This window comes from Bufo bufo, chromosome 1, assembly GCF_905171765.1.
Source record: "Bufo bufo chromosome 1, aBufBuf1.1, whole genome shotgun sequence".
NCBI lineage: Eukaryota > Metazoa > Chordata > Amphibia > Anura > Bufonidae > Bufo > Bufo bufo.
The window spans coordinates 401127041-401153996 of record NC_053389.1 but is presented as its reverse complement, the minus strand read 5'-3'; the positions used below and the strand labels follow the sequence as shown (position 1 = coordinate 401153996).

Sequence of the window (26956 nt, the reverse complement as noted above, 5' to 3'; positions counted from 1 at the left end):
ACTGTCCTCAATAGTAATAGTGCCCCTACAGTACCCCCAATAGCAACCCCATTAGCAATGCCCTCCATATTATGCTCAATAATAATGCTCCCACAGTATCTCTAATATAATACCCCTCAATAAGGCCCCTATAGAGCCCACAGAAGTAATAAGGCTGATCTATAAGGCACCCCTATAGTGCCCCCAGTAGTTATAATGCCCCCTGTAGTAGCCACAGTATTTCTAAACCCCCACTGCAGTGCCCCCTGTATTATAACGCTCCCTTCCCCATAGTGTCTATATGTATATTGCCCTCTGTATTTATAATATATATAATGGCTGCTCTGTATTATTAGTATATATAGTTCCCCCTCTGTCTTATTAGTAGATAATGGCCCCCTGTTTATTAATATATAAAATTCCCCTTCCGGAGTATATTAAATGCTCTCCCCCATTCCAGTTGTGCCCCTAATACTGCATGCATTAGCATATACATTAAAAAAAATGTAATAAAAAAATACTCACCTGTAATCCTCTTTGTTGTTTCCTATGGCCTGAGTTCCAGCATCCTGGCGCAGGCAGTCACAATGTGCCTTCCTGCGCCACGTCATCACGTCATCCCGCAAGTCAGAGCGCAAGAGGTCATGTGAGGTACCCCCTCCATACAATCCTACACTGCCTCCCTCCATACAATCCTACACTGCCTCCCTCCATACAAACTTACACAGCCCCCCTCCATACAATCCTACACTGCCTCCCTCCATACAATCCTACACTGCCTCCCTCCATACAATCCTACACTGCCTCCCTCCATACAATCATACACTGCCTCCCTCCATACAATCCTACACTGCCTTCCTCCATACAATCCTACACTGCCTTCCTCCATACAATCCTACACTGCCTCCCTCCATACAATCCTAAACTGCCTCCCTCCATACAATCCTACACTGCCTCCCTCCATACAATCCTAAACTGCCTCCCTCCATACAATCCTACACTGCCTCCCTCCATACAATCCTACACTGCCTCCCTCCATACAATCTTACACAGCCCCCCTCCATACAATCCTACACTACCTCCCTCTATACAATCCTACACTGCCTCCCTCCATACAATCCTACACTGCCTCCCTCCATACAATCCTACACTGCCTCCCTCCATACAAACTTACACAGCCCCCCTCCATACAATCCTACACTGCCTCCCTCCATACAATCCTACACTGCCTCCCTCCATACAATCCTACACTGCCTCCCTCCATACAATCCTACACTGCCTCCCTCCATACAATCCTACACTGCCTTCCTCCATACAATCCTACACTGCCTTCCTCCATACAATCCTACACTGCCTCCCTCCATACAATCCTAAACTGCCTCCCTCCATACAATCCTACACTGCCTCCCTCCATACAATCCTACACTGCCTCCCTCCATACAATCCTACACTGCCTCCCTCCATACAATGCTACACTGCCTTCCTCCATACAATCCTACACTGCCTCCCTCCATACAATCTTACACAGCCCCCCTCCATACAATCCTACACTGCCTCCCTCCATACAATCCTACACTGCCTTCCTCCATATAATCCTACACTGCCTCCCTCCATACAATGCACATCCCCCCTCCATGCAATCCTACACTGCCTCCCTCCATACAATCTTACACAGCCCCCCTGCATACAATCCTACACTGCCTCCCTCCATACAATCCTACACTGCCTCCCTCCATACAATCCTACACTGCCTCCCTCCATACAATGCTACACTGACTTCCTCCATACAATCCTACACTGCCTCCCTCCATACAATCTTACACAGCCCCCCTCCATACAATCCTACACTACCTCCCTCTATACAATCCTACACTGCCTCCCTCCATACAATCCTACACTGCCTTCCTCCATATAATCCTACACTGCCTCCCTCCATACAATGCACATCCCCCCCTCCATGCAATCCTACACTGCCTCCCTCCATACAATCTTACACAGCCCCCCTGCATACAATCCTACACTGCCTCCCTCCATACAATCCTACACTGCCTCCCTCCATACAATCCTACACTGCCTTCCTCCATATAATCCTACACTGCCTCCCTCCATACAATCCTACACTGCCTTCCTCCATACAATCCTACACTGCCTCCCTCCATACAATCCTACACTGCCTCCCTCCATACAATCATACACTGCCTCCCTCCATACAATCCTACACTGCTTCCCTCCATACAATCCTACACTGCTTCCCTCCATACAATCCTACACTGCCTTCCTCCATACAATCCTACACTGCCTCCCTCCATACAATCTTACACAGCCCCCCTCCATACAATCCTACACTGCCTCCCTCCATACAATCCTACACTGCCTTCCTCCATATAATCCTACACTGCCTCCCTCCATACAATGCACATCCCCCCTCCATGCAATCCTACACTGCCTCCCTCCTTACAATCTTAGACACCACCAATCTTGCACAAAAACCACCTTAATTCACAGTCCCCCCTGTCCTCAGCACATCCACAGTATTCACATGTACCTCGGCTTCTCTTCAGAGTTTCCTGTACTGATAGACGCGGTTTCTTTCTCCCTCCCTATGCTGACACTCCTGAGCAGCCATCCGTGATCCAGCCTCCTTCTCTGTGCGCACGCCAGCTTCTGACCCACGTGACCTAGGAAATGGAATGTCACGTGATATTGTCAGTTGCAGCAGGTCCCTACCGTTCATGTGATTTAACCTTTACCCTGCCTGTGATGCTCAACCGCTCCTCACTCTGCTCTGCAGCGCTGTGTGTGGGGGGGGGGGGGGGGAAACAAAGCCATTTAAGATTTTCTTGTGCCAGCGGCCAGCAGTGTGGCGCCCGGGGCAACGACCCCCCACACTACTCCCCTGGGTCAGGGTACCAGCCTTCTGAGAGAGAGAGGGACAGCTAGCTCAGGCCTTTCCTCAGCATCAAACCCTTCTTCTGCCAGGGAGGAGACTAGAGATGCCATCCCTATGCCTTACCTATATTGTTTTGCACCTGAGTTACTCAGAAGCACTTGGTTTACTGCAGACCCTGACTCTCTGGACTTATTTTTGGGGTGCATAACACCTTACCACCCCTTCCAGAGAGCAGCAACACGTGGTGACACCTGGTCTGTGTCTGTGGGACTATCGTAGCGTTGGGGCCTCCCCAAACCAGGCCTTTGCATACATCACTTAGATAACTTGAAGAATTATTTGCACGGTACTGGCTGTGTCCAGAATTGTCCAAATCAACCTCTGTCTAAATCAGGACAAAAAGCAAGCAGTTGTCATGTGAATTAGCACTTAAGACTTTATTATGCACTTGTACATCTATGATTTACACATTATTTGTCACCACAAAAGCCCTATATCTTGCAAACATTGGTCAGTATTTATTTGCAGACAAGGCCGAGTGTCCATTTGAACCGGAATGTTTCCCTAGTTGAAGTCCACATAGATGACGGATGTTTGTAGACTAAAATAAGAGAAGAGCTTTTACTGTATTTCTCTGTGATAAACACCATCCACACATCTCATCCTACAAAAATAAAGATAATGAAGCAGCCACAGATTATATGACCACAAAAAGCAGCCGTTCAACTTGAAAGAAAGTGCAGAGTAACAAGGATATAACAAGACCAAGAATTTATGCAGTAATATATTCACTAAATGTAAACCATCATGATATATTTCTTTTCTATTTTACTCATGTGACTTCCATTCTCCAGCAAGGAAACATGCATTTTGAAGTGACACTCTTCCATCAACATTTTAGAAATAAATAAAAAAACACACACTGACATTTAAAAAATAAAATAAAAAAAAGATACATGAAAAAATAATAATAAAAAATAGTTAAATAAAATAAAAATGGCAATCCCATAAGCATGTTTTCCATCTGTTATGCCTATGCAGTTAGAGTTTGCAGAAACCATTTTACACATCAATAAAAATAATACATTGTGCTTTCACGGAGAAAAATAAAATAATACCCTGTAACTAGTAATGATAACGCCAAAGTTGCTGGTTGGAACCAGTTGATGATAGTAGAAGAGGAAACAGGTCCATCCAGCAGCAATGAGGTTTAGGTGATATATGTATATAGGCAATAGTTTTAGTGGACATGACAATCTATCAAATGAAGAATGGATCTCATGTACCGTAGAATTGTCATTCATAATAACCCCCCCCCCCCTCCCTCCTCTCTATAGATGATACTTTTGTAGCAGATCTGATTGCCAGGAGTATTTCCTCTCAGGAAATCTTTCTGGTATTTTTATCTTCATAAAATCTTGAATACACTTTTCTAACTCTTCTTCAATAGACAGCTTTTCTTTTATCACTTTTTTTTTACTAGTATTGGACTCTCTAGACCCAGCTGTTAAAGTTCGTAAAAGGTCACTTTTCCGTCGGATTTCAGACTGCTGCAGAATCTGCACTGGTCCCTTCTTAGCTGGTCGATCTAGAGTCTGTATGTTGGGCTGGCGTGTCACTGGACCACAGATGACTGTCTCTTGCGGAGAGCTGGCTTCTGATTGGCTGTCACAGCTGGATGTAGAGAGTTCATTGCAAGATGTTCCACTTTCACCCTCTTTGTCCCCTTTTGGGTTTTTACAGCAGCAGTCACAATGAGTTGATGACCATCTAGAAGGTCCCCCTGCAAAGAATGAGAGAATATTATAAATATAATGATATATGTTATGTTATTTTGTTATTGTTACGCTTATTACAGCAGATTAGACTGAATATTTCAATTAAATAGTACTTGAAAGTTTCATACAGTTGTAATCTATTACATAGTAAAGGGAGTAGGGATGAGTGAATCGACTTCAGATGAAACATCCGAAGTGGATTTGCATAAAACTTTGTTCCAATACTGTACGGCGCAGGAGCTCCGTACAGTATTAGAATATATTGCCTCCGATGAGCCAAAGTTATTGCTGTGTGAAGTCTCGCGAGACTTCGGATAATAACTTCATAAATTAATTTGGACTGTAAAAAAAAAATCACGAACTCTGGTTCGGTTCCAAGGTACCACATGGAACCGAATCCGAGTTCGGGAAATGGTTTTTTACAGTACAAATTCATTTATGAAGTTATTACCTGAGGTCTCGCGAGACTTCATCGGAGCCAATACATTCTAATACTGTATGGAGCTCCTGCTCCGTACAGTTAATAATACTAATACTGTATGGAGCTCCGTACAGTATTGGAACAAAGTTTTATGCAAATTCGATTCGCTCATCCCTTAAAGGGTGTATTCTCACTTTTTAATGATGGAGTAGGACTAGCACATACCATAATATTTTAACAATGACTTTCTGACCTCAGGAACTACTAACAATCTCTAGAATAAAAATAATAAAGTCCCTTCAGATTTTTCTCTGCACAACTACACTTCTGTCTGAATAAGGAACTACAGCACTACCAAGGTAGAAACCACAATGCTTAACAAGGATTTTAGGGGCAGTGTTGGACATAAACAGCAGAGGGCGCCTGTGCAAAAGCAGAATATGGACCGCTAGTTCTCCAATTGTTTGATGAAAGTGAGTTGCTTGTCATACAGCACCTCAATCATGGCTGGCGTTTCAGTGTGGTGCTGATTGTAAGTACTGGGAATAATTAAAACCATCCCTTGCAAGGAACTGTTGTTATGTTGTTAAAAGGGTATTATGATTTTAGTTTCATAGACTTGGATCCTACATCAGCTATCAGGCATTTCTGGAATATCGTATGCATATGCCAGAAATATCTGAGATGGGAAAACAACTTGGCAGCAGGGTCTCCTTGTTTTCAGAGTCCTTGTGCACAAACTGCAAATATGGGTATGTCTGTGCTGGTATGGAGTTGCCAGTCGTTAAATTCTAGCAATATGCATCACTTCTATTGGTGGGAAAATCCCCTTCCCTTTTATATTTGAAATGTCTATTTATCAATTACAATTGCCTGTTTTTAACAACTAACAATTTTAGAAACAAACAGACCCAGAAACAGCCCAATAATGTCTACCAGTTTAGTAATTTCTCTATTATAAACACTCGCAAAGACATTTTTAGGCCTAGTTCACACTTCAGTGTTTTGGGTAGAGATTTTTCATAAGTGATTTTAGGCCAAAAACATGGAGTGGCACCTACACAGAGATGACGTGCAATAGAAAGATTTATACCCGTACTGTGTTTTCGACCCACACCAAATTTTGGCTCACAATCAGTGATGGAAATCACTCACCAAAGAGTGAAATGTGAACTGGGCCTTAGTGTAAAATTTAAATGGTCTCTATACTCACACAAAACTTTGCATAACTCAATAGTATAGTAATATATCTTATCAGAGAAAAATGCCTTCCTCTAGAGTTATCAGTTTCTTCTCCTCCTCATCTTTTCTAAATTTACTTTATCTCTGAAAGTTGTGAGAAATCTATCTTGTAAAACAAAGACAGGCTGCTAGCTCACCGAAAGATCAGACTACATCATCCCATCGAGAAGGGAGGGGGAGAGGGAGGAGCAGGGAGGAAGTATATAGAGAGATAGAGAGACAAAAACAACACAGGAATGATTCAAGAGATTCACCAGCTAATAACTGTTATATCTCATATTTATACTGTTCAGTACTTTTCCATAGTGTCCTATATGGAGCTTCTAGATTATTCTGAGTGAGGGTTAGGCCAAGTTCACACTTCAGTTATTTGGTTGGTTATATCCATCAGGCATTGTGAGCCAAAACCAGTAGTGAAGATCAGGTGTAAGGTAGAGATCTATACCTATTCTGTGTTTTTGACCCGCGCCTGGTTTGGGCTCTAAATAACTGATCTCAATAAAGGACCAAATAACTGAAGTCTGAACTCAACCTTAGGGAGCAGATTCTCCTTTTTCTCTGTCTACTCTCTGGGGAGACATCACTACAACTAGTTTCCACTCCCCAGCTCAGAAACAACGAGAGTTGGAGATATAGCATTCAAAGGAGAAAACATCTGAAATAGCACTACATCTGGCCACTATATGTCTTGTTTCTGGCATATCACTCATGACAACATATTCTTATGTTTCATCTGAAATTATAGGTACACTTTACCTACTAATTAGGCATTATTAAAATGTATATCAAATTGACTCTGAAAGACAAACCTGACATCCATTCACAATACTCCACCTTTCTCCACAATATTTTCTCAACATGGTGCCCGCCCTAGTAGTCCACAATATAATATAGTTTCACCATATTGTAACATAACATCTCGTAGCCAAACCACTACATATGCCAATCTCCTAACCTCCTTCATGTAATGTGTCTTCAATGCCCAACACACAACTGCCTGCAGAATCACAGATAAGAGCACAACTCGTCAAGCATTCTCTCCAGCCAATGCTACATCAACTAAGCAACCAGCAGGGATGAAATTGCTGTCTTTTGCAGTCATCGTGTTACAAAAATGCATGCAGAGATACAATTTCCTGTGTTCTATACACTTTATTTTATTTTTGAATGTGTGGATTGCTATATAGTATCATTTACTCAGTGTGATCTCTTATGTAGTAATAGTTTGCCATTTTCTGCAGTTGGCTCCGTATAGCATAGTCATTTGTTATCTTTGTCAATGACTAAGTTTGATACTCATAATGAATACCCAAGGGAACATAAGTTGAAGGGGTCAAGAGTAGAATTTTTTTTTTTCGATAATCAATGTCACTTTGTCCATGGACTATGCCTGGTATTGCTGCTTAGCTTCATTCATTTTCCTGAGGCAGGGCTGCAGTTCATAGAAAATAGAGCACTTTTTCTTTTATAAGTATTAGACTGTTATTGGTTATTATACTACCATAGATAAAGGCACTTTGTTATTGTGTGTATATTAAAATATTCGAAAAAATTAATGTATTATCTCACCTACAGTACATAGACCAGCAAGTCACCAGGGATCCACACTCTGTTAAAGAGAAACCCCAGGACACACATGATTTATCCAACAACCATTTAATCTACTGTACCTTACATTATATTAGTGTTTTGTTTTACCCTATACTATCTTTATATATATATATATATATATATATATATATATATATATTATTTTTTATTTTAATATTTTTTAAACTACAATTATATTATTACACATTTTGTGCAGAATGTTGAAAAGCATCAGATGCAGGTTTGAAGGGGTTGTCCAGGATTTTACTATTCAATTGCCTATTTTTAAGATAGACTATCAATATGTGAGTAGAGGGAGCTCGACACTCCACGCCTCCACTGATCAGCTGTTTCAAGGTAGCTTCAGCTTTGGAACTATATATCTCCATACACTGTGAAGTAGATGGAGATGGTTGCTATAGCAGCAAATGGGAGCAGTGCTGCAGTATCCAGTTCTAGCCACAGCTCACAAGTGTATGGAGCTGTGTAGTTCTGGCATCGACTTCTCGTGCCAGAGCTATCCTGAAACAGCAGATCGGCAGTGCTGATCGGTGGTGTTGGACTCCTGCCAGTCAGATATTGATGGCCTATCCTGAGGATGAGCTATCAGTAATAAAATCCTGGACAGTACCTTAAGGATACAGGGAAAAGCACATGACATGCTGCATGCTGCTACACAAAACAGTCTGGAGCATGTCACAAGCAGTGTGTAAAGTCTAAGCACTAGTCCAATTTGGGGATTGACAGATATAATTTTTTGGCAATAATCTTAAATCATTTATAGGGCAATATCATCCATAGTGTTGATCACGAATATTCGAATTTCGAATTTTTATCGCGAATATAGGTACTTCGAAAATTCATCCACAGGACTCAGCCTGAAAGAGATTCAATAACAACAGCACAAAAAGTGACTATAATGGCATCAGAAATTGTGATTACAAATGAGAATTTTCTTAGGAAACTATGGTTTTCCCCTGGATTTCATCTTCAAACTTTTTTCTGTTCCATCAAATCATCTACTTCCATTCTAAAAAGTTTGTTCACTAAAATTATTTATTTATTTTTAATAATTTTATCTTTTAAACTGAATTGGAGTGTTATTTTACTTAATATGGCACATGCTATAAGGCTAGAGAAAACATAAAAAATAGAGATGCAAATAAAACCATAAATCAAAGGGAATAGTGGTAATAAACATATTTACGTATATATCTAGTCAACAATCTGTGACTTATCTACAATATATAAAAAAATTAAATACAATACAATGAAACATGCACAACAAAATGCACAAATCTATCAAGTAGAATTATGGAGTAGAAATTAAGCAAATTTATAAAATAGACCTGCATAGACTACTGTAACAAAGACATCAAGGAACAATCTATCTATAGCCAAAGCATACTTGATTATGAATCTTACAATTCAGTAACAGATCTTATTATTTGAGTACAACTTTGTCTGAGAACAATCTGGAGAAGCAAGGATTGTGATAAAATGTCATATTCTGGAGTTGGGAGCCTCTCAGTCTGCAAATACGCAGACCAGGAACATTTATAGACCCAGTCTTAGACTTGTTCTATATACAGACCCAAAAATCAATACAGGCTAAATTGAAAGTTATTTAATTCTTGCCTTAGGAAAAACTATTGAGTGACACTTTGTAAAACTGGTCGTGTGAATTTGAAAGAAACTTATACATGAAGAGCATTGATTTTTGTTTGTATGGGCTACATTCTGAAATGCTTGCCCTTTTCAAGTGCTTTTACTTTCTTTCTGCCTCATTAACTCTTCATATATTTGTAAAAAAATAAAAATAAAATAACTAGTTTTGATCCAAATTTCAGGAAGAACTCGATTCGCTGCAAAGCCGAATTTCCTCGTGCTTCGTGGTACCGAATCCATTTTCCATGAATGGCGGTAAAACCATGAAGAGCCAGATGCCAACATTTTGATTGAAGATCCTGCGCAAAATCCTGTGCGTGGTGATGTATGCCGTCACCACGCCGGCCGACATGTAAACATCATCACGGGCTGCACAAGATTTCACGCTAGATCTTGAATCAAAATGTTGGCAGCCAACTCTTCATGATCAAATAGATGAGATTCGTATGATTTTATTATTTCTTTTTTATTTTACACTGTTCTATTACTGTCAGATGCTGCGATCAGCTATGAACGCAGGATCTGAGGGGTACAATGATGGGGAAGGGCGCGATCGCAGCTCCTTGTCATTGTAACCACTACTTGCAAATTTTTATCGAGAATACCGGCACTTCGAGAATTCGCGAAGATGTAGTAATCACGAATATTCTAGATTTGTTTTTAGCAGTAACCTCCCTTCTTGCTTATGGGCCAATGAGAAGGCTACAATATCTTTGTCAGAGCTTAGCAACATCCCTAGCAACCAATAAGAAAGTTGCTTGCCCCTTTACTATATAAGAAACTCCCCAGCAGCCATTTTCTGCAGTTTTTTTTGCAGTTCTGAGATAGAGAGATCAGTGGCATTGGTTCGCTCTGTGCTTTCATCTGGATCCTATTCCTTATCCAATTACATTAGATAGATAGATAGTAAGCTCATATATATATATATATATATATATATATATATATATATGATACAGTTAGTTAGTGGGAGATAGTCAATGTAAGTTAGATAGTGACATAGTGTAGCTGATGGCAGTATAGGTGTTAGGTGGTATGATAGGAATTACTGTTTCTCTGCTGTCCAAACATACATGCTACAGACATAGTGCTGTGATGTCACAATAATACTTAGTGCACCAATCAGTAATATCTACTCAGACCTGATAAAATGTGAAGTTGCATGTATTGCGCAAAAAATATGAGCATCATTAGTGCCGATTTGCACAATCGCAAAAATAATGACTAGAGATCCTGAATTCTAGAATTTGTGAATTTATTGCGAATATTATGCGAAATATTCACAAAATATTGCAAAAACTTATATTGCCTATGCCGCTCATCATTACTGACAAATAAATGTGCTTGGTGACAAAGTAATTCATCACAAAGCGAATTGTTTTGTCAAATTCGGCGAAGCAGCCGAATTCAATTTTTTTATACCGTACTTTAACTTTAGGTAGTAGTATTTTTCAGGGGAAAATGGGTTTTTAATGAATTTGTGGGAAAAAGTCAGGACTATATTGAAACAGAATGGGAAATACAGTATAAAGGAAGAACGTCTACTTCTCCTTCTTGATGGATTCAGTTTTGTCTTTAGTTTAATAACTTTAAAAAAATGCAAAAGTTCTTTGTTTCGAAAAAAAAGGTCATATGTGAAACCACCCTAACTTAAATAGTCAACATTTCAACAAAGTACATAAAAACTAGAACTTGATTTAACCCCTTAGGGACCGGGCTCATTTTTACCTTATGGACCAGGCCATTTTTTGCAAATCTGACCAGTGTCAATTTATCTGGTGATAACTTTAAAATGCTTTGACTTAGCCAGGCCATTCTGAGAAAGTTTTTTCGTCACATATTGTACTTCATGACACTGGTAAAATGGAGTAAAAAAATAATTTTTATTTATGAAAGAATACAAAATTTACCAAATATTTGGGGAAATTTGCTAATTTTTAAGTTTAAATTTCTCTACTTCTATAATACAAAAGTAATACCTCCAAAAATAGTTATTACTTTACATTCCCCATATGATTACTTCATGTTTGGATCATTTTGGGAATGATATTTTATTTTTTGGGGGCTTAGAAGTTTAGAAGCAAATCTTGAAATTTTTCAGAAATTTTCAAAAACCCACTTTTTAAAGGACCAGTTCAGGTCACTTTGTGAGGCTTACATAATAGAAACCACCCAAAATTACCCCATTCTAGAAACTACACCCCTCAAGGTATTGAAAACTGATTGTACAAACTTTGTTCACCCTTTAAGTGTTCCACAATAATTAATGGCAAATAGAGATACAATTTCAAAATGTCACTTTTTTGGCAGATTTTCCATTTTAATATTTTTTTTCCAGTTACAAAGTAAGGGTTAACAGCCAAACAAAACTCAATATTTATGGCCCTGATTCTGTAGTTTACAGAAACACCCCTTACGTGGTCGTAAACTGCTGTATGGGCACATGGCAGGGCACAGAAGGAAAGGAATGCCATATGGTTTTTGGAAGGCAGATTTTGCTGGACTGGTTTTTACACCATGTCCCATTTGAAGCCCCCCTAATGCACCCCTAGAGTAGAAACTCCAAAAAGTGACCCCATTTTAGAAACTACACCCCTCAAGGTATTCAAAACTGATTTTACAAACTTTGTTAACCCTTTAGGTGTTCCACAAGAATTAATGGAAAATAGAGATAAAATTTCAAAATTGCACTTTTTTGGCAGATTTTCCATTTTAAGAATTTTTTTCCAGTTACAAAGCAAGGGGTAACAGCCAAACAAAACTCAATATTTATGGCCCTGATTCTGTGGTTTACAGAAACACCCCATATGTGTTCGTAAACTGCTGTATGGGCACACGGCAGGGCACAGAAGGAAAGGAATGCCATATGGTTTTTGGAAGGCAGATTTTGCTGGACTGGTTTTTTGATACCATGTCCCATTTGAAGCCCCCCTGATGCACCCCTAGAGTAGAAACTCCAAAAAAGTGACCCCATTTTAGAAACGACGGGATAGGGTGGCAGTTTTGTTGGTACTAGTTTAGGGTACATATGATTTTTGTTTGCTCTATATTACATATTTGTTATTTACAACATTCGTCTGACAGGTTAGATCATGTGGTATTTTTATAGAGCAGGTTGTCACGGATGCGGCGATACCTAATATGTATAATTGTTTATTTATTTAAGTTTTACACAATGATTTCATTTTTTAAACCAAAGAAAATCATGTTTTAGTGTTTCCATAGTCTGAGAGACATAGTTTTTTCAGTTTTTGGGAGATTATCTTGGGTAGGGTATGATTTTTGCTGGATGAGATGACGGTTTTATTGGCACTATTTTGGGGTGCGTGTCACTTTTTGATTGCTTGCTATTACACTTTTTGTGATGTAAGGTGACAAAAAATTGCTTTTTTTACACCTTTTTTTTTTACGGTATTCACCTGAGAGGTTAGGTCATGTGATATTTTTATAGAGCATGTTATTACGGACGCATCGATACCTAATATGTATACTTTTTTTTTATTTATGTAAGTTTTACACAATGATTTCATTTAAAAAAAAAATAATGTTTTAGTGTTTCCATCACTTTTTGTGATGTAAGATGACAAAAAATGGCTTTTTTTACACCATTTTTATTTTTATTTTATTACGGTGTTCACCTGAGGGGTTAAGTCATGTGATATTTTTATAGTGCAGGTTATTACCTAGTATGTATACTTTTTAGAATTTACTTAAAGGGATTCTGTCACCTCGTTTTTGCTTATAGAGCTGCGGACATGCACGGCTAGATCGCCACTAGCATGTCTGCAATATACTGGTCCTATAGGGCTGTGTTCTTTTATTTAGTTAAAAAAATTATTTTAGAGATATGTAAATGAGTTTTGTAAGGAGCCCAAGGGGCTGCACTAACCTTCCTGGTACCCAGCCACGCCCCTCTGTGAAGGAGCCCAGCATCGCCTATGTCTTCCGAATCTCCTCCTTTCATCTCAATTAGATTGCCGTAATCTCGCGATGCGCAGTGCCGGTATAGTGTTCCTTCCCTGTGCTGGCATCAGCCTCAGGGAAGGAACTGTGCATGCGCGAGCTCGCGAGATTACGTCAATTTAACTGTTACGAAAGGAGGAGATTCGGAGGACATAGGCGATGCTGAGCTTCTTCACATGGGGGCGTGGCTGGGCACCAGGAAGGTTAGTGCAGCCCCTTCGGCTCCTTACAAAGCTCATTTACATATCTCTCAAATTATTTTTTAAACAAAATAAAAGGACACAGCCCTATAGGACAGGTATATTGCGGACATGCTAGCGGTGATCTGGCCGTGCATATCCGCAGCTCTATAACCGAAAACGAGGTGACAGAATCCCTTTAGGTTTTACACAATAACAGCTTTTGTAAAATAAAAAAAAGATGTTTTAGTGTCTCTATATTCTCAGCCATAGTTTTTTTATTTTTTGGGTGATTGTCTAAGGTAAGGCTACTTTTTGGCGGGATGAGGTGACGGTTAGATTGGTACTACTTTGGTGGGCATTCGCCTTTTTGATCGCTTGCTGTTGTACTTTTTGTGATCTAAGGTGACAAAAAAATGGTTTATTTAGCACCGTTTTTTTTTTTTTTTTTTACGGTGTTCATCTGAGGGGTTAGGTCATGTGATATGTTTATAGAGCCGGTCAATACGAACGCTGCGATACCTAATATTTGGGGGAAATTAAGTTTTTTGTTTTTTTTTACTTGAAACTTTTAATTTTGGGGGGGAAAACTTTATTTTTTCAACTTTTTTTTACTTTATTTTTTGTCCCACTTTGGGACTTCAACTTTTGGGGGTCTAATCCCCTTTACAATGCATTCCAATACCTATATATTGTAATGCTTTGGTGTATGAATAATACAGTGTGTATTACTCATACAGCTTCTTGCCTGTGAGATCCAGGGGGCTAGATGTCACAGGCTCTTCACCGGAAGGCAGCGCAGGATATCCCTGCCTTCCATGACATCGGGTCCCCCTTACAGCCGCACGGGGACCCGATGGCACCTCCGACCGTCCGCCGCAACTCCCGTAAAAGACGCAAACTGCAGGTCTGAATTGACACGGGGGGGTCACTGGATTTCCCCACGCATTGACCCAAGGTGCCTGCTCAATGAGTTGAGCAGGCACCTTATTCCGATCACCGCCCGCCGTACCTGTATGCCCTGTGTCCTTAAGAGGTTAATATATTACTATCATTCTGTAACTTGCAGACTATACTTTAAGGGTCTTTCCAGACAAAGCTAAAAATCTGATTTTTTTTTTTGTCCAGAACTTTGGTGCAATTTAAAAAGAAAATTGAAAATCCCACAGGTTTTCACCTTCCAGTGGCACCCAGACCAGGGCATGGCCAATGTTTTTAGGGAGCCTAGGAAGCATCTAACAAAATATTGCACTGCTGTTCATTTAAGGCACTTATGGATGAGGAACTGGTTCAAGCTTTTTTGTAAATGAAAACCAGTGGGAAATGTCATAAACTAGCCACAGTATAGAACTAAACAATTCAACACTGACATATCAGAATCTCACATATGCATCAATGTTCAAAAACTGTAACCTACTCCCAACCCCTGAAAAGATAATTTAATGATACTCTTTTTTGAGACACAGTATAAACCATGAATGGAGTTTAAAATATGTTCATTAGAATTAAGTATGACTGTGTCAGCCCAATTCTGAAATGGTATGAAAAAAGATTCGTAATCAGTGATGAATATAGTACTGTCATAGAACTGCACACTAAGGCCTATTGCACACGACCGTATGGCTTTTTAAGTGTTTTGCGGTCCGTTTTTCACGGATCCGTTGTTCCGTTTTTTGTTTCCGTTGTGTTTCCATTTCTGTTCCGTTTTCCCGTATAGCATATACAGTATACAGTAATTACATAGATAAAATTGGGCTGGGCATAACATTTTTAATAGATGGTTCCGCAAAAAACGTTTTTTTGCGGACCCATTGACTTGAATGGAGCCACGGAACGTGATTTGCGGGCAATAATAGGACATGTTCTATCTTTAAACGGAACGGAAAAACGGAAATACGGAAATGGAATGCATACGGAGTACATTTTTTTTTTTTTTGCGGAACCATTGAAATGAATGGTTCCGTATGCGGACCGTATACGGACCGTATACGGAAAGCAAAAAACGGGCAGTAAACTGGAAAAAAAACGTTGTGTGCAGGAGGCCTAAAACTCCTCTTTACTAAACAGTCATGACTTTCCAAAGGTCCCTGCCATTTTCACTAACTGGTAAATCCTGCTCCATCCAACATTGAAACATATGTGATGATAGGAACCCATGCATAATAAACAATTGCATAGCAACCTTTCAACCTTAAACAAATAAAATTTTATTTTGTAGAACGTAGTCCATTTTTTTTTTAAGCTTCCTAGACATAAACTCGGTCAATGTATACTTTGTCTTAGGGAAAAACTACATAGTCCGGTTTCCTGATGTAGTTTTGGAAGCACAACAAGGATTAAATTATTAAAGAGAAGTTATATCTGTCCTTTATATGGTTTGTCTATTTACGATCCAATGCTGATTTTGGCTACCAAGACTTACTCTTAGGCCTCTTTCACACGACCTTATGGCTTTTTCAGTGTTTTGCAATCTGTTTTTCACGGATCCGTTGTTCCGTTTTTTGTTTCCGTTGTGTTTCCATTTCTGTTCCGTTTTTCCATATGGCATATACAGTATACAGTAATTACATAGAAATAATTGGGCTGGGCATAAAATTTTCAATAGATGGTTCCGCAAAAACTGAACGGATACGGAAGACATGCGGTTGCATTTCCGTATGTGTTCCATTTTTTTTGCAGACCCATTGACTTGAATGGAGCCACAGAACGTGATTTGCGGGCAATAATAGGACATGTTCTATCTTTCAACAGAACAGAAAAAGGGAAATACAGAAATGGAATGCATACAGAGAACATTCATTTTTTTTGCGGAACCATTGAAATGAATGGTTCCGTATATGGAAGGCAAAAAACGGCTTATAAACGGAAAGAAAAAACGGTCGTGTGAAAGAGGCCTAATAGTCTTTCTTTAGTATTTTACTTCAATGGTCAAAAAATGGAAATGCTAGCGGAGCCATTAATATACAGTACACTGCTTTTTGCTACGGTAGGTGACAATGTCAATAACATAAAGCTATAAAGATGTAGCATAATTATCTACTTCCTCCTGACAAGGCCACTAAAGGAAAATTACAAATATTTTTATTCCTTTAAGACCTGCAATTACACACTGTATATATGACATAGCAGACATTTTCATCTAAACTGACTACCAAGTTAGATAACTTTAAAAGAAGGGAAGGTTATATGGAATAATGGAGAAAAATGTGTAAACACTGTCAGTGCTTTTGACACATCAGAGAACTGTGAGAGCACACTAGGAAAAGTCTCCAGGTGGTAGCAAATTTCTCTTAAGTAACTTTTACCATCTTAAGAACCCAAGCGGCATGAAATTCTGAATCCCTCAGCATCATCATTATAAAAGAAACATCTTGCCAGCCTGATGAGTCCATTAGGGAGAATTGCGAACACCAAAAGCACACAAAGCAATAAGCAAGAAAGAGTAAATTGCTTTTAACTTTAAACAGATCTGGAAAGTAAAAAAGTAAGTTTTCATTAAAGCATCAAAAATGTGATGATAATAAAAAGGAAACTGGAAATCCTCCTGCAATAAATGTATAAGAAAAAAAATCTAAATCTGAGATTGATTTGCTAACTTGGGCATTTTGCTACTTTAGAATACTTCAGTGTGTGTGTGTCAAACTATCAACATGTTAAAACTGAAAATAATTTTACAGCAAACTTACATTTACAACAATAAAGTGTATCGACTCTATTGTTCGGTTAAGAGAATTGTAGGTCGTGCAGGTTACCTCTGGTGAGAGAAATGTTCAGCATTGTTTTATACAATGTACTGCACCCTCACAAGGTCTTTAGGAGCAAAGCAAATACAAGTGACAATTTTGATTAAAATAGACTTTTTCTTTACATTGACATTTCAGAACACTGAAGATTCTAGCTATTATTTTGTAGGTAAGTTAAAACACAATGTGCTTCAAAACTTATGCAGAGAAAAAGTAGAGCAACTGCCAATAAAAACCTATCCATCACTTTTTTATTTTGTGACCTGCACTAGGTAAATTGCGGTAGTTTGGCTGCTATTATTAATTTTCCATTTGCACTCATTTGTACACAAATTGAAGGGGTTCTTCTTATGGATGTTGTCCAAATCTGTATACAACATGTGACTGTAATAGAGGTGTATGATGCTTTTATTATATCTCATCTGATTGCATATGGAGGCAGAAAAATATTCATGGCATGTTTTATAGAATTTTGTATGTAAGCATTGTTTTTAGAGGACAATATTAATGTCCATGCATCACCTGAAATATCTAATAAATGATTCGTCCAGCATGAATTAAAACTTCTTTTATTAGATCATATTAAAACTCCACCATTGAACTCACCACCACCTTTTCTACTTAACAAGCTTCCAACGCGTTTCTGATGCACACTGCACCACCTAAGGATGATCTAATAAAGAAGGAGTCTTTATTCATGCTGGACAAATCATTTATTGGATATACAGGCACCCTAAAGCAAACCGTAGTTTATGCATGGACTGACTACTGCACCTGGAATCTACCATTGGTGACCTGGGTTTTGCTCTTGGTCACCCAAAATAGCCTGTGTGGCTTTGTACTAAGGAGCCATACACCCTTTATGCTCTGCTACACAGACCCCATGCACAGGGCTCTGCCATTCATGAGCCTTACCTAATATGGGGTTTAATTTCAATGGTTGTTTGTTAGCAAAGACTTGTCGGGACACTGCTATAGTATCCGATATGTTAATACTGTGCAAGTCAGTGCCACAGAAGTACCTACATGAGCGATATTTGCTGCCTCTTATGCACTTGACAAAAAATATATATCATTGGTAAAGACATCTCCTAAAGGAACCAATGATTCCGATTTTTTTTTTTTTTTTTTATGTGTGGGGGTATCATATAGGCATTTTCTATCTTAGCATATTGAATAAACAATCCCTGTTGAGACTCTTCTGAGAGGCACCCCAGCAGGTCTTAAAATGTTGACTGCAATGTGAAAAGCTCCTCCATACAAATCAATGTTATTACAGATCCCCATGTCAGACAGGGAGCTTTAATCACTCTCAGGCCTCATGCACACGACCGTTGTGTGCATCCACGTCCGTTCCGTCATTTTTCACAGTTTAGCCGAGGTCCCATTAATTTCTATGGAGCTGTGAAAAAAAACTGATAGTCCTCAGTTTTTTCTCCGCGCCATGATCCGTGATTCCAGTCCGTCAAAAAAAATATAACCTGTCCTATTCTTGTCAGTGGAAAATGGAGGACGGACCCTTTCAAGTCAATGGGTCCGTCAAAAAAAACGGATGCACAACTGGTATGTCATCCGTGTCAGTTTTTTTCTACAAGACCTTGGTGCAATAAAATTACACTTTTCATTAACCTTCCTTTTTTCCCCCCTGTCAACCAAAAAAAAAGGAAGACACAAGGAAACACAACTGAAGCAAAATCGGACACGGACCACTGAAGCCAAATCACTGACAGTGAAAAAACACTGTCGTGTGCATGAGGCCTCAATAGCTGTTTTTCAGCTGAACTGAAAGGAAATGTAAAACGCATCAAAAATGGGCTTTAAATACAGCTTTTTTGTCATTTATTGTAGCAACATTAAAAGCTTCAAAATGAATAGATCTAATAACATCAAGTTACAAAACTAGAGACTCAAACATATACAGCTATAATCTTACACATTATCAAAAGTAGAGGAGGGATTCACAATTTTAACAGGTTCCCTATCTGTTAGAAATTGTAAGGTTGGAATTGTTCCTCCTTCAGAACAAATAAAATAATTATAATATTTCAATATACTACAAATAAATGTGCAACTGCAAATACTTATTTGTATGCCTTATAAAATTCTCAGTAATGCTCCAGAAAATAAGGGGTGAACAACTGGCGGCACTTTAGCTACTGTGAAACTGCAACTCCTAGTACTCCCACTTGTTCAGCTCTTCTTGTCACTCCCATTGTTTTTTTTCATTGACAGATTCCAAAAGCCATAACTTAAATTTTTTAATCAACATAGCTGTATAGAGGTGAATCTGCTTTTCCTTTGCAGATGGAGATCTATTTTTACTGTCACTATTTTAGGGTATGAATGCCTTTTTGGTCACCTTTTCCCATTTGAAAGTGACCAAAAACAGCAATTCTGGCTTAGATTTTTTATCGCTTTCACCATATGGGATAAATAATGCACTAGTTTTATAGTAAGAGGTTGTTACGGGTGTGGCAATACCAAATATGTACAGCCAGTCAGTGGCATAAGTAGAAATGATTGGGCCCCAGAGAAAAATGTTGAAGTCCCCACCACTAGAAGGTTCTTTAAAATTTTGTATAATACTGTTGATGGAGCCCTGACAATAAAATCTTTTTAGTCCTCCTCCTGGATGGGCCCCTTCTGAGTTTGGACCCCGAAGCAGACGCTTCCCCTGCTTCCCATATAGCTACGCCCCTTATATTTGACTACATTTGCACAATAAAAAACCTTTAAAAAAAAAAATGCATCCTAAGACCTTGAACTTTTTTATTTTTCTTTCCACGGAGCTGTGTGGGGGCTTGATTTTTGCTGGACAACTTGTACTTTTTATTGGTATCCGTTTGGGGTACATAACACGTTTTGATTACATTTCGTTTTTTTTTTTATTTTTATAAAACAGCAATTCTGTTGAACATACAAGATAAATTACAATGATAATTGTGTAGTGTAAAGGGGATTTTTGTTTTGAATTGTTTTTTAATTGAAAAGCTTTTTATTTCAATGGAAAAAAATTATATTCTGAACTTGAACATTTTTTTTATTTAATACAAGTTTTTTTTTAACCATTTACTTAACAAGTGATCTGTTGATTGCTTCTATCATACACTGTACTGCTTATTCAGTACAATGTATTATTCTGTCAGTGCTATACTGACAGTTACAAGCAGGCTGCACCACAGAGGCACAGCCTGCTAGGAACACACTTCATAAGGCCTCAGGCTGCCATATAAAGACATTCTAATCATGGGGTGCAGATGGGAGAAAGAGGGAGCTCCCTCCCTCTAAACGACTTAGATGCCATGGTTGCTACTGCCCTCGGCATCCAAGGGATTAAATAGCCAACATTAGCGCTTCTGCCTGTCTGGGTCATTAGAGCAGGAGCCCGAATCCCATGTGAGAACAGAGCTCCTGCTCTCCGATGCACAAGTGATCATGCAGAGATTAGAGTAGGCCACCATAAGAGGTAGCAGCCTAGCCTAAGGCCCCTTAGCGGCTGCAGTAAAAAGTCTATGGGTGGTTACTAAGGGGTTAAGCCCCCACACTGCCATTACAACACTATGGCATCCCGTGATTACACTGCGGTGTGCTGAGATGGTGGAGACAATACCTCTGTCAATACTAGCGGGGCTGGCACCCACTGCACAGGATGAAATAGGGGGTAGGAATGGATTAGGAAATTAATCAGAGCAGGATTTGTAACTATTCAGAATAAAAATGGAGCTAGAAATTCCTGTTGCAGCATTACAGTCTTCTTATCATGAATATAAATATGTTATTGGCTTTGTACCTCCATTAGAAAAATACAAAAATATCTGTGGACAAATGAGAACCTGTATATGTTCCGTGCATTAGCATTCATCTTGCAGCTTGCATCACCCACAGAGATTATCGTTAGAATAACTATATTAGTGTGTCTGAAAGCGGTGCTTCACTGATTTCATTAGACCGTGCTCTGTATACCAGGCACCTGGAGTATTATTTAACAAAACTTCATTTATTTAAAAGTTTGCTGATTACTATGCTAAATGCACATCTCTCTTAATTGGAGGAGTCTTCAGCATTTTTCTTCCACTAATATCAACTCATGTTTTCCTTTGGCAGCAATTGAAAATAAGGCAGTTAATAAAAATGCACTTCTTCGTTCTCTGCAAATTGCTCTACTGTGGTTTATAGATAGCAGTAATGAGCTGCCATCTGCGTATAAATAATAAGATACAACCAATAGATATTACTGATTTTGTGCCTAGAGGAACCAGGAAACTTGGACTTTTAAAGCAACTTGACCAATGTTCTTTGTATCTATTCCAAATATTAAAAGAATGGCTAGAACATATGCCAGAAGTGCTATATATTATGTAGCAGATGAGCAGGTAGCAAAGAAGACAGTCAACCAGGCATACAGAATCAGCTCTTTGCTCTGCAATAGTCCAATAACTTTATAAGTATATAGCGGCAAATGACCCTTTTCAGCAGGATGCCTACTTTTTATGTAAATTGATGAGAGCTAACATATCATCTAGTGCTGCTTAATGAGAATCAGATGTCCTACTTTGTATAGGAGGTCAAAGGATACTGAATAAAATAGGAATGTATCCACCACCATCATAGCAGTGAGGAATTTTTAAAAATGGCATAATTTAATGCCAAATTAAAAGATATGCAATTTCTTCTTATACTTGAGTCTTATATGGTAGCAAGAAAGAAAATAGTATGTTTTACTCATCCCACAGACACATAACTCAGTAGGTTCAGATTTATATGGCTGGAGCTTATAGGAATGCAAACATCTAATAACCTAAACCCTACCCCACAACAAAAGAGAGTGACCTTACACTTTGCACTTTATGATAAATCCAGCTATTATCAAGCCTTACATTCATTCAGATCATGGGAAAAACTTGATTTGCCATGAGAAAAGTTATAGAATAAATACCACCCCTTTCGGAAGAGCACCCTTTATCTAACTCTAATACTAATAGATCTTCAATTATTTTATTCCATACAGTGTAGTGAAATTTGCCATCCTCTATGAGAGGCCGATCTGTAGAATTTTGGGCGGTCATCTCAAAGAGGTTGCACTGTATCTAGTCTTGGGCTGGAAGAGCAGACCAGAGATGACCGAACTGATTCTGAAATAATTGAATTTGTTATGAATTTCATAAAAATTCTGCTGCCAAACAAATGCGACGTTTTGGCAATTTGCTTTGGACAAAATGCGCAAAACTGTACCTGGCCAATTTACAGTTATAATTAGCAGGGAGAAATGACAGGGAGGATCATATAAACCCAGGAGAGAGAGGGCTTTCCCTGTTTGGCTGACAGACTCTGAGCTTCTGAGCCAATCAGGGGCAGGATTTTGGCAGGTCCTTCAGCCTCTTGTCTGTGGAGGTGCCATTCTAAGTGTGGCTTGCGATGTGACACAGTAATCTAGGCGTGGTAGGTATGGTATAAGGACAATGAAGGGACATATTTAATTAAATAAAATTAATTAATAGCTAGAAAAGTCAGGGTTTTAGCCCGGAAAGCATAGGGAGAGAGGAACTTTTCACAGTCTGTTGTGTGTGGTTCATACTGTTTTCATAAAGCTGCCCGCAAGTGAAAAGTTCATGTTGCACTACAAGTTCTGCAGCCCAAAAAAAATCCATCAACAATCAAATTTTTTTGTAAATAAACAGCCAGCTTTTTTGGGTAAAAACCTCTAATTTCTACAGTTCATACAGTGGGATGCGAAAGTTTGGGCAACCTTATTAATCGTCATGATTTTCCTGTATAAATCGTTGGTTGTTACGATAAAAAATGTCAGTTAAATATATCATACAGGAGACACACACAGTGATATTTGAGACGTGAAATGAAGTTTATTGGATTTACAGAAAGTGTACTATAATTGTTTAAACAAAATTAGGCAGGTGCTTAAATTTGGGCACTGTTGTCATTTTATTGATTCCAAAACCTTTAGAAGTAATTATTGGAACTCAAATTGGCTTGGTAAGCTCAGTGACCCCTGACCTACATACACAGGTGAATCCAATTATGAGAAAGAGTATTTAAGGGGGTCAATTGTAAGTTTCCCTCCTCTTTTAATTTTCTCTGAAGAGTAGCAACATGGGGGTCTCAAAACAACTCTCAAATGACCTGAAGACAAAGATTGTTCACCATCATGGTTTATGGGAAGGATACAGAAAGCTGTCTCAGAGATTTCAGCTGTCTGTTTCCACAGTTAGGAACATAGTGAGGAAATGGAAGACCACAGGCTCAGTTCAAGTTAAGGCTCGAAGTGGCAGACCAAGAAAAATCTCAGATAGACAGAAGCGACGAATGGTGAGAACAGTCAGAGTCAACCCACAGACCAGCACCAAAGACCTACAACATCATCTTGCTGCAGATGGAGTCACTGTGCATCGTTCAACCATTCGGCGCACTTTATACAAGGAGATGCTGTATGCGAGAGTGATACAGAGGAAGCCTTTTCTCCGCCCATAGCACAGAAAGTGCCGCTTGAGGTGGGCTAAAGCACATTTGGACAAGCCAGCTTCATTTTGGAATAAGGTGCTGTGGAGTGATGAAACTAAAATTGAGTTATTTGGCCATAACAAGGGGCGTTATGCATGGAGGAAAAAGAACACAGCATTCCAAGAAAAACACCTGCTACCTACAGTAAAATATGGTGGTGGTTCCATCATGCTGTGGGGCTGTGTGGCCAGTGCAGGGACTGTGAATCTTGTCAAAGTTGAGGGACGCATGGATTCCACTCAGTATCAGCAGATTCTGGAGACCAATGTCCAGGAATCAGTGACAAAGCTGAAGCTGCACCGGGGCTGGATCTTTCAACAAGACAATGACCCTAAACACTGCTCAAAATCCACCAAGGCATTTATGCAGAGGAACAAGTACAATGTTCTGGAATGGCCATCTCAGTCCCCAGACCTGAATATAATTGAAAATCTGTGGTGTGACTTAAAGAGAGCTGTCCATGCTCGGAAGCCATCAAACCTGAATGAACTAAAGATGTTTTGTAAAGAGGAATGGTCCAAAATACCTTCAACCATAATCCAGACTCTCATTGGAACCTACAGGAGGCGTTTAGAGGCTGTAATTTCTGCAAAAGGAGGATCTACTAAATATTGATTTAATTTCTTTTTTATTGTGCCCAAATTTATGCACCTGCCTAATTTTGTTTAAACAATTATAGCACACCTTCTGTAAATACAATAAACTTCCTTTCACTTCTCAAATATCACTGTGTGTGTCTCCTATATGATATATTTAACTGACATTTTTTATCGTAACAACCAACGATTTATACAGGAAAATCATGACGATTAACAAGGTTGCCCAAACTTTCGCATCCCACTGTATATGTTTTATAGGCACCTCTAGCACCAGCATTAATAGCATACATTCTGCTGCAAACACTGCACAATTACCCCTTTTTTTCTGAAAACAGTTTAAATTTTACTACCGTGTATAATTAAGCGTTTCAGAGCATTTCAGTGTGTAAATACCAGTGTATTTGTAGAAGGGGGCATATAATTGTGGCTTTTATTAATTACAAAAAGAACAGCTGCAATTTTGCTACTGTGTATAATTAAGCAGAGCAGCAGGGCACATTTAATTGCACCTCTAGAAAAAAACTGTTTCAGTTTAGCCACTGTTTGTAATTGTGTATTTCAGAGCTTTTCAGTGCATTAATATACCAGTGTCATTCGCAATGCATTGCGTTAAGGTAATGTGCAATTTTATTAAGCACATTGCACTATAATAACTATTAATATAGCTGTTTCATTCCATACATTGCATCAAGATACCATTCAGTTTTATTGAACGCTTTGAACTGCAATAACTATATTAATATAGCAGTTTTATTCCACACATTGCATTACCATTGCAAATTGTCAATACCAGTGTGCAGTGTGTTTGTAGAAGGGAAGGAACATTTCATTGCGCCTCTGTCTTTAAAAACAGGAAAAAAAACACACTTGCAATTTTGCTAGTACCATTTAAAAATTTGTGTACCAAACCTTTGACTTTTCATTTATAGACCTCATAAAAAAAATGTCTTGAAGAGGGAAAATGAAAACCCATGCCATGTCATCTAATAATTAGACTGTGGGTAACTAAAGTAGTGCAAACAGCAGTAGCCGCACCAGCCATCCAGTCAGTAATAGTAGTAATACTGTTGTAGTGGCAAGCCACAGCTGTCCCTCATTTCCAATAGGTGTAACACTATGATTGAGGATAAAGAGGATGATATTGTGGAGTTGATGGCTTACTCCTCAAATCAGTCACAACAGGATGATGTTAATGTCATCTCTGAGTCTGATACCGTGCCTTTGAGCCAGGGGTCATAGCATTCCTCCTACTTCCCTTCCTTGCGGCCTCAGAGAAGACTTTCAGTTGCATTATCTCTTTCTTCACCTCTGAGTTAGGCTTCTTAATTTTTCCTAAGAAAAGGCAACAAAACCCCATGTGCTAAGGAAGATACTCAAGCCAATCCTTCTGTTGATGACTTGTGTGAGAACAGTCAGCATGGACTGGCATAAGGATGAGGTTGGGGTAGAGATGAGGACCCAATGCATACTTGTGTTGTTGGTGGTGGTGTTAATGGCATTGTAGACATGGCTATAGTGATAGGTAGAGATGAGCAAATTTTTCAAAAATTCGATTCTCCGGTTTGCCAAACTTTTGGGGAAAAATTTGGTCCGATACAAATTTATTTGTGGTAAATTACGTTAAAAACAGCTACTTCCTGGCTGCAGAGAACCTTTATAGTGGTGTAAAACACTGTGCCTTGCAGTAACACGCATATGGAATCTGCTTTGGTAGTGAAATAATACTGTGAGTCCATATGACATGCAGATGACAGGCGACGCTCTTAGAATCACTGCACACTTAAATTATTTGTGAAGGAGGAGCAGAAGCATCAGGACCGGCAGATTATGGGAAGGAAAGACAGCTCCATTCGGCTGAGGTGGTGGAGCCTTGACTGCCAGAAACCGGGTGCGTGCAAGTGGGTGATGCAGCGGTTGCTGCAGCAGGCTAGACAATCACATCAGGGCTAGTGATGGACGAACATCTGGCAGGACAGCTCGCGAACGCGATCGGGCGAACATAATCAAATGTTCGTGAACCGCAAGTTCGCGGTGGGTCCCATTCATTATAATGGCAGGCGAACCTGAAAAACCTTCAGCTCATCCACAAAACACTGACACCGGCACATCGCCGCCACTATAATAGAAAATGCCTAATCTTGTCTGCAATTGCGGACAAGAATAGGACATGTTCTATTTTTTTGTGGAAACGGAAGCATGGATGCGGAAGTGCGGATCCGCAAATGCTGATGCAGATCCGCAAATGTGGATGCGGACAGCACATTCCGGCCCCATTGAAAATGAATGGGTCTGCACCCGTTCCGCAAAATTGTAGAGTATATGTTTTAAGGTATATTTTTAAGGTATATTTTTTAAGTTTTTCAAAAAGTTTTTCAAGGTTTTTAAATG

General features: G+C 39.1%; 1 protein-coding gene across 1 annotated transcript in view; it reads right to left on the bottom strand.

The window, feature by feature from the left end:
• Positions 1-3426: 3426 nt before the first annotated feature.
• KCTD16 (potassium channel tetramerization domain containing 16) overlaps positions 3427-26956 on the bottom strand; it is a 425565-nt gene continuing 402035 nt past the window's right edge. Inside the window, exon 3 of the mRNA XM_040406089.1 lies at positions 3427-4652. Within this exon, the coding sequence (XP_040262023.1) occupies positions 4201-4652 (452 nt within the window). The 3' untranslated portion in view covers positions 3427-4200. The remainder of the gene's footprint in view (positions 4653-26956) is intronic.